The sequence below is a fragment of the Polypterus senegalus genome, chromosome 1 (assembly GCF_016835505.1).
Source record: "Polypterus senegalus isolate Bchr_013 chromosome 1, ASM1683550v1, whole genome shotgun sequence".
NCBI classification, from domain to species: domain Eukaryota; kingdom Metazoa; phylum Chordata; class Cladistia; order Polypteriformes; family Polypteridae; genus Polypterus; species Polypterus senegalus.
Genome location: NC_053154.1, coordinates 100888952 through 100898870, shown reverse-complemented (window position 1 = coordinate 100898870; position 9919 = coordinate 100888952). Strand labels below are relative to the sequence as shown.

Below are 9919 nucleotides of genomic sequence, written 5' to 3'. Positions count from 1 at the left end.
CTCCTCTGAAGGGATAACACCAAATTACTTTTTGTGGGCCAGCTCTTACTACTGTGGGCTTGTGGGTGACGGCTGCAGAGTCAGGATTGAATTTTCTGATACTTATCTCTCCTGTCCCATGGGGGATAAGATTACATAGAGTCGGGGCCCTCTGTGCCATGGCAGCCTCTCTTTGTTGATTTCATCTTCCCCTTTCTTGGTGTTTGTTCAGAATTGGAGATCCTCCTTGAAACAATTGCTGCACCAACACTCACACGTTAATTTAACATTTTAATAGAATGTACATCTTTAAATAAAAATTTTAAAAAATGAGCTCTTAATACATTGAAATAAAGTTTCCTCATGTTCTCATGCTTGGCAGTGCCAATGTCCTTTTCCAGTAATGGTATAAATAAATAATAATAAAAAAAAAAAAGGTTCAAATTATGTTGGTGGTATTTCAAGAAATCTATTTCTGAAATATTTGTACAAATAAAGCATCATGACACCATATAAATGCGAAACGGTTAGGCTGTTCTGTACAAAATACTCTCCTCTGTGATCTGCACACCGGCGTCTTGAAATGAACTTGCTGGCGTTTTCTCCTTCAGTCGTTTTGCATTGTTTATAAAATTGTGCTTTCCGCGTTTCCAGTAGAGTAACTTCTTCAGATTCTCAGTTTTTGACCTTTTTACGTCGATTTCATACACTCCTGAAGCACACACACACATTGTGATGGCATAGTGAGTGACGTCAAAGCTGAGGGAAGAATTTGAAGAAGAGTATTTGGCAGGATGTGCAGCGTCAAAACCCCAGGGGAGTGGGGTGGTCACACAGCGCCACCAGTTGGAAATGCTGTAGTTATTATGACATGAAACCTTTTGTGTAACTGATTCCAGACATTCCCATGTCAGACCCGAGCTCGTGAGCTGGCCTACTTGAGAGAATGGCTCACACAGACAACAGTCTGTCTTCCTCAGTTGTGGCAGCATATGGATTTAAGCGGGCAACCTGGACAGATTGTCAATGCAGGATTTGGATTTGCACCAGTCTTGCTGGTTTGTCGGCTAGTAGAATCTCAGTGGGTGACGAGACCAAGGTTAAACTATTTGAACCTTTTTGCCCCGTAGACACCACTCTGCTGGGACAAGGCTCTACCAACTCTTGGGGACTCCACATGTCCAACGTGTTGCAATCCTGCCTGCTTATGCCTTGAATGGCAAGCTTCTGTCAGTGCCGCAGGAAGGGTGGACCTGCATGCAGAGGGCTCCGAGAGGTCCCCTTCATCGGTGTTTTGCACTGCTCTTCTGCATTAATCCAACAAGCACATTTCCAAAGAGTTCGCCAAAGAGGTGCAGCAGAAAGTATGAAAAAGGTCTGTGTAAATTGGGGGAGACTGTCGTCTCGAGAGTAGCAGGGCTTCACCCCACTATAGCGCTCTGCTTCCCTGCTTGCTTGCTGTGTTTTGCTTTTTTTTATTTTTTTTTTTTAAACCAATAACACACACAGGACAGTCCATCCAAGTCCACGCACAAGACAATGCAGTCCAAATACTGAAGTGGGAAAGTTCTTAGAGCACCATTATAATGAAAGTCTCGTTGGTGTAGTCGCCTGCGCTTGGCAAAAGTTTGAGGTCTGTTTGGACAGCCTTTTGCATCCTGGTGGTGTTGGATGGCCTGGCGTCAGTCTGCTGTGGCCACTCGGCTGCTGCTCAAGTGTCAGACGGTGCCATTCTCATGCCGCGGTTTCTGCACCATTGTACGAGGGGCACTGAGAGATGGGGCTAATGTACAAAGGAAGCCGGCTAGCAAGGTCAGGCCCAGCCCACCCCAGGCACAGAACATTGACCAGCCATAGCCGTGGCTGATGTCCTCTGGAAGTCCATACATCTGCCGCGGGTATCGTGACAGTTCAAAGTTGATCCCGGCCACACAGGTGCACAGAGAGATGATGCAGCAGGTCCCTGTGGAGAGAAAGAGAGAAGGAGGGTCAGAATATATACAAGAGGACGCACCCGAGGAGTACCAACAACTGTTCAGCTGGTGCTCTACCCTCAGAACAGGCCATGACAAGCACACCAGGAGATCCCGTCTGTCACCTACTGTGACACATTGACTCGCCAGTCGTAGCACTTAAGAGCTGGAGATGGCGATAGAATGTGACGTGAGGACTGCAGTGGTGTGGCGTGCCATCACAGCCGAGGGTCCAAGGGCCAGACTAATCAGTTCAGACATGATTGACCCCTGAGAGCCCTGCACCCTTTTCTATCCTGGTATACATGCAGAGGTCCAACCTGCCTATTAATTGACACTGACCTCCATCTCCAGGATCTCTTCAGTTCTCTTATTCATGCTGCCACTGCCAATGTTGATAAATGATGTTTTGTGTTTTTTTTTTTTTGTCTGACCTTGTCCCTCATGACTGCTGATGCTAAGACCACCTTGGAATTCCTTCAATTACTGACCAGGCAATCCTATTTAAAAATAATAATAATAATACATTTTATTGATATAGCACCTTTCCCATGCTCAATTTGCTCCACTTCACTTTGTGGCCCAGATAATGGCTAACCCAGAGTGGCATGACCACAAAGGACACCGTCACCATTGACAGCCTTTTGCGCCATTCCTGCTTCTACCCAGAGATGATAAGCTCAGCATCTTCCTCATATTTACTACCCACCCTGGCCTGCTTCTAGTCGAAGATGATCTGTGCTTATCGCTAATCACGGTGCTAGAGACTGGTTGCATGCTGAAAATTCTTTAGCACATACAAGTAAGAATTCCACTGTACTCTGTAAAAGTGACAATAGTGACCCAATAAATGCACAAACCTCTGTTTAACGGACCCACTGCCTAATTCTCCTGTACCATCAGCCCCTAACTAATTGAATACGTTAGTTAACTACTTGGAAGAACCCGATGCTTTCCAGCAGACACTCCACATGGCCGATTAATATCTGGGCCCCACAGAGAAGGCCCTAAGAAGTGACCTGTGTAAAATGGCAGCTACAGAAGAGCCACGTCTCCATCATCTAGTAGTGTTTGCCACCGTGTCACAATGCAGACTTAGGGGGACATCACAAAGCTCCCCTCTCATCTTTCCTGAGTGACCTTCCACACTGTGATAAATTACATTACAGCATCCAATAGAATCAGGAGATTGAATGAAGGGGTGGGCCTACAGGGTCAAGAACACCCTGATGAGATGGTACTGAGGAAGCCACAGCAACACAAATACTCGCAGCAAGTTCAAATCTGACCAAGTGTGGCCACAGATGTGGTAGTAACAATTCGCTGGGTTAGCCATAGCTGGTATTAGCTGGAGCGTTGGACATTACCAGAATTTTAGAGTTTATGGTGAATGTTGAATACTCTCTGAGTTGCAAGTACTTAGTCACAGACGTACTTGGCAAGTAACAATCACATCAACGTTTAACTACTGACAGCCCACCTACATTGATCTCGATCACAGCATCTCAGTAATTCACTTGGCAGTTATGCAATGCTTAGTGAGCTCCATCCCACATTCACAGTGAGGAGCAGGCAGTCAGTCGCAGAGTTTCAGTTCCTGATGCTTACAAAAATGTTATATTTACTCGGTGAGCCAGTTTGTAGCGTTTTTACAGATAGAAAACTAGAACCAAAGAGTGGTACTGGTGCTCAGTGAGCAACAGACCCTCTGTGAGTGAAAGGCACGTCGGACTTGTGCAGGCAGTGCTGAAGATGTGATGTTTCACACGTAGTCATTGTGGAGGAGATGCAAAGTTTGACACACTCAGAAAACCGAATACAAAGTTACACATACTGAGAGGAACACGCTACAAATACCAAACTAAGAAGGCGGGAAGTGAGGAGCGAGTAGCAGATACTCCATCAGTGACAGTTACACACGATGGACACTCAGTGCTAATCAGTGACATGTTCATTGTGGAGCAGAGTCAGAGATGCCCAGAACCACAAATACTAAGTTACACATAGAGTCACACACAGAGGGACACACCGAGTCTGTACTACACACACAGAGGGTACGGTGAGCACAGTCTCACTTACTCGGTACTTCAGGAGCACAGCAAGTAGCTCATTCTCAGTCCATTTTGAGTTATGAGTAGCAGAATACTCCGTGTCTCAGTACTTGGTGAAGTGCACACATCCAGTCAGTGATAGTTAAGTAGTCCTTATGTGCACAGATGCTCAGTCTTAAATACTCACTCGTTACATGTTATCACACTTGTGCATTTGGGAGACAGCTTAAGGGCTCAGTTGATGGTAAATACCCACCAAACCAGAGGCTGGCGCTGTGTACTTCTCTTTTTCTCTTTTTGTCCCTCTGCAGACCAGAAGATTGATGTCACATCTGGTGTCCAGCCTCCTGGACCAGCCCCTTCCTGCCAAAAGTGCAAAGACTGGAAGTTTGGCCACCTTAGGCAGTTCAGCTTTGAACTCCCGTCTGAAAATACGTTACTTTTTTGTTCCTCTTTGAAAGATTATTATTTTTCCCCTGTTGTTTTTAACAATATACGGGCATGGCACGCGCAACCCTTTTGTGGTTGTCCTTTCTCTTTATTACAATGTTCATTACAGAGCAAATTCGGAGACATCCAGAGCCACAACTATTAAATTACACAGAGAGTAACACACAGATGGTCACACACTACAGAGAGCACTAAGAACAGTCTCACTTACTCGGTATGTCATAGTAGCACTTAGTCCATCTGTACATTCTAAGCTATGAGTAGCAGATCCTCAGCATCTCAGTACTTGGTGAACTGTACCCACCCAGTCAATAACAGTTACATAGTCCTTATGTGTACTGATACTCAATCTTAAAAGCTCAATCAGTTAAAGTTTCATTACAGAGCAGATTCTAAAGCTGGAGACACTTAGAACTACAACTACTAAGTTACACAGAGTAGCACTCAGGGAATTCCACAGAGTCTTTACAACAGATACTCAGGGAGCAATAAGAGTCTCACTTACTTGGTATGTCATGAGCACACCAAGTAGCACTTTCTTAGTCTATCTGTGCATTCTGAGCATTTAGTAGCTGATCCACAGCATCTCAGTACTTGGTGAACTGCACACACCCAGTCAGTAACAGTTACGTAGTCCTTATGCGTACAGATACTCAGTCTTAAATACTTAATGGGTTACATGTTCATTACGGACAGATTCTAAAATCAGTGACACCCAGAACCACAACTACTAAGTTACACAGAGAGTCGCACAGAGTCTGTACTCAGAGAGTATTAAGAGCACAGTCTCACTCAGTATTTCATGAGCACACTAAATTAGTCTTTATGTACATTCTGAGTTATGCAGTGTCAGTGTTGTAGTACTGTAGCGTACAGATACTCAATCTTAAATACTCGATCAGTTAAAAGTTCATGGAGTAGGTTCAGAGAGATTCAAAAGCAGAAATACACAGCTACAAATGCTGAGAGTAGCTCTACACGTGAGTCCCGAGAAGCAGTCCCAATTACTCAATGCTGCATTTGCTCTTTCAGGTAATGGACCCTTAGTCTGTGTGTACATTCTGAGTGATGAGTAGCAGATACTCGGTGACTGACACATAGTACTTGTACTCCTACAGATGCTCAGTTCCAAATACTCAGACGCGCTATGCACATGTAGTCACTGTGGAGAACATGTAAAGACTAAGACAGCCACACTCACAAATTTCAAGCCAAACACACTTGGGAGCAGCAGGTGCACCACCACAAATACTCTGCGTACTGTGGACAGCCAATGAATATGAAGAAACACACCCCATTACTCCATATGACATCCAATCACTGAGTAACTCAGCCAGTTTACACCAGTGTGGCCAACTCCGATTCTGGAGGGCTACTGTGGCGGCAGGTTTTTCTTTCTGCTTCTTCATCTTTGACCAATTTCTGTTTTTCTAATTGCCGTGTTTTTAAGACTTGGCCCTCTGAATTGATTCTTTTTTCCTTAAATAACAGCCAAACAAAAATGAGATGACCAGTTAAATCGAGACCTAACAATTTCACACCAGTTTCTTACTTGGAAGTTGGTTCCTATTGCTAATTTGAACCTGTTATTGATTGTCATGGCTTTTTAATGCTCTCATTCTGCCACAGCAAACATTTCCAAAAAGGCTGATGTTTTTTAAGAGGTCAATGTTTTGTGGACCTGCACAAATCAACATTACATGATGGACATGGGTCAGGTGAACATGCATTGGCTCATTTTGTGTGTCTTGATTGTTTGGCTGCTAATTAAGGAAAAAAGAAAAAATTGAGGCACATCAGTCTTAAAGAGCAAGTCAAGGAAAAGTAAAGCAAAGGAGTTGATTAGCACTAAAAACCGAGCACCAAATAAGATTAGACTAAGAATGAAAATCTGCAGCCCTCCTGGATCAGAGCTGGACAACCCCGGGTTTCCACATTCAATACGATGAGTTCCAGATACTCGTTGAGGAACAGAGTGACCATCAGGGTGATGAGCTATCCTGTGAGTAACAATTTCACCTTCTGATTGTGTGTCGCCAAAGGCTCAATGTAGATACTCAGAAAAATACATCCAGATTCATGGATAGTCAGAGAATAACAACAATTCTCAGTCCCCGCTGTCATTGTGACTCAACTGCAAACACCAGGCGGCTCACATCTGCTCAGACCCATGGAGCCAAGCAGACATAGAACATCACAGATGTTGTGGATACTGTACGGGAGATCATCACATTTGAAGAATCACTTGTAAAATAGTGTTGTGACAAAAATTAAAGCTTCAGATCTGCAAAGTTGTACTAGCAGGAGGACAGCAGCTCAGCCACAGCAGAGCAGAATGAAGCCACCATTGAGCCCTGGTAGCACATCACAGACAGCCCGGTGCTTGGGGCCAATGGCATTAGCAGCAGTAGCAGTAGCAGAGTCCTATTGTCATGTTTAGAGAGGGCAGACACGCTCTACCTGCACGTCAGAGTAACAGGCAAACATGCAACACATCACCATTTTTCATACACACTCCTCCATTACTGGGTGAATAAACAGACATAAGAGTTTACTTGTTGTAAACCTCTGAGCCTTGAAGTTGGGAACAATGGAGTGTGTGGTCCACAGTCTGTGTTTCTAAGCATTTCATCTCAGAAATGAAAGAAACAACCTCACCACACTTGGACTTCAGTGAGAGCTCAGGCTCTCTTGTTCTCGCTGTGTTTATTGCGGCTTTCCTCACACACACCCATCCCTATAATGCCAATATGCCAACTCAGAAAGGCGTCTCAACTTTTCTCCATTACAAGGCGCTCGCCTCTCTGTTCTCAGTGCCTCATCTTCAAGGGGCCACTGATGTCAGAATGCACTCAGGACCTGAGGAGCTGTGTATTGGAAAGAGTGGGTCAGATAATGGATGGGTTTTTGGGAGACACTTTGATGACACATCACCAGAGTGAATGCGTCAGCTTGTCCTCCATACTGCTGACTAATGCACAGTACCTGCCAATGTATGCATCTGGAATGAAGACTCCACTCACCTCCCATGAGGAACAGCAGGCCAGCCACATATTGCATTAAGTCATGTTGCTTGCAGCATCCCAGCACTCCGATGATCCATCCAAACAAGATGATGGAGACTGCCATTCCAATGAATCCCGCAGTCATCCGGCGCAGATCTACAACAAGGTAAAATGTCTGAATTAGCGCCCAAATTTGTGGTGTTCATAAGAAATGCAATGATTTATTTTATTAAGGTAAGAAGTACACAATAAACAAGAATAGTTATGTCAGATATTTGAAATAGTAAAATGTGTGCTTGAATTTAAATATTTCCAGTCTAAATATTCTTGAATGTAATAGAAACTTGTCATTTTCACTGTTTGATTGACGTTCACAGTGGTGCTAGACACTTAGAAAATGGTCAAAAATCTAGTCTAAAATGTTACCCCACATGCTTATGTTTGAAATGTGTCATTTTTATCTTTCTGGGAGTGGCTTGCAGAGATGGCAAAAAATCAGATATCAAAAATATTACCATATTTGTGATCTGTGTCGGAATGGGCTTTTTTTCTGTTAAATATGATTTTCACTATTTGATTATATATTGCTTAGCTGTCTCTTGCGGCTCCGCTCGCATAGTAGTGAAACAGGACAAACTTTAAAAATCAATTAAAAAAATTTTAAATTCTGCCAAGTGAAAGGTAGGTATGCTCCAACGTCAAACGTTGGCACTATATCTGATTGTGTTCAGGTCTGACGGGAGAGCGTTCCCCACGTGGGGAGAAAAGCACATGGCCGTGGTATCTCTGGCAATCAGCGGCTACCCTGTAAAACACAAGTAGCTCTGATCTCTCTCTCAAAAACGTCAAACGTTACTCTTTAACAACCTCTAGATGATAATGTCTGTTGAACAAACAGGTATTGATAGCTAAGAGGAGGCAAGGTACGCTCAACACATGAGAGGTAGACCGACTTGAACTTTGGCAGGCACGTGAGTGAGGAAGGCTCCTATCCCCACCCCCCCAAAACTGGGCCCGCAGCCTTTCTCTCTGATTCGCGCAAATAAATTGGTATCACAATAGAACTTTGATACCTAGAGAAGTCGCAAAATCAATTACAATGTTCCATCAAATTATAGAAAAAAAACCCAATCTACATCCATTAAGCAGTTCTCTCGTGAAAAGCGGACAGACATACATACATACAGACCGACAGACTTTATATATATATATATATAGATTATATTGAATGACTTATATCCTTGTTAGGTGTTAGCCTCATGATTTGTGACCTAGTCCTGCTGTTACTTTTGCACAAGATTAAGTATTGGTAAGAGAACCAATATAATCTAATTTAGCAGAATTCTGGCTCCAAGGGTCTGTTTATCAGTAACTTGCAAGGATATGAGAAATGAAGCTAATCACAAACTTATGCAATTGTAATCAGCAGCTGTAGTTCAGTCACCTCTTTCCATGTACCATGTGACTCCACACATGTCAATAAAGGTACTCTACCCATGCTGAACCGGCATTGTGAATTTTACTCAGACATCAGCAACATCAAAATAGCCTAAAATGACACTCCACATACCTTTATTACCAATCCCCATTTTTTCAAACTTTTATAAGTAGAAGTACCTTTGACCTCTTGTATCCCATTAGCGAGTGAACCCCTAGGGTTGGTTGATGCAACGTGCCCTTCTGACTGGGTGTGTGCTGATGAGACAATGATGTGATAAATGAATGGCTACAGAGGATGGACACTTCTTAATGGTGTCCACAACCTTCTGAATGCCTTCTCATAATAACTGGGCACATACAGTAGTGTCCCAGTCAATATAAATCCACTGCACTTTATGGTTTAGTGCTGCTAACCCGTAAATGTGGTCACCGTCTACGGAATGTGAATACCCATGTGGTGGTGTACCATTGTTTTCTTGCATTTACCTGGAAAAAAGTGTCCACACATCAAAATACAGAAGAGTGGTCAAGCACAAACAACACAATCTGAAATGTTTGACTCTCTAAGTACAGACACAGAGCCAGAGATGCATAATGGCAGCCTGAGGCTCTGCCTACTGTATGCCACAGTTCTGAAAGAGTCCTTTTCCATGCTCAAGAGGATTTTCCTGCTTACTTTATGTTGTTTTTCAAAAATCATACCATTTTCTAAGCCCGCCTAATCCTGAGCAGGGTCACGGGGTGCTGGAGCCTATCCCAGCAAACACAGGGGGCAAGGCAGGGACAATCTCCAGACCGGGTGCCAGTCCATCATAGGGTGAACTCATTCACACACACACTCACACACACACACACACACACACACACATTAAGTAGATTCAACATAGCGTTGCCAGTCTACCTAACCTGCATGTCTTTGGCCTTCAGATATTATCTCAAATAGTTGATCATCTATTTTGCCTTTTTTGGTGTTATATACTCTGTGTTATATGATTATTATGCAATATTGTATTGTTTATTA

General features: G+C 43.5%; 1 protein-coding gene across 1 annotated transcript in view; it reads right to left on the bottom strand.

Moving 5' to 3' along the window:
• Nucleotides 1-257: 257 nt before the first annotated feature.
• Nucleotides 258-9919, bottom strand: part of tmem276b (transmembrane protein 276b) — a 35684-nt gene continuing 26022 nt past the window's right edge. Inside the window, exons 3-4 of the mRNA XM_039754199.1 lie at nucleotides 7477-7614; nucleotides 258-1942 (exon numbers count right to left, since the gene is read on the bottom strand). Coding sequence (XP_039610133.1) covers nucleotides 1698-1942; nucleotides 7477-7614 — 383 coding nt within the window. The 3' untranslated portion in view covers nucleotides 258-1697. The remainder of the gene's footprint in view (nucleotides 1943-7476; nucleotides 7615-9919) is intronic.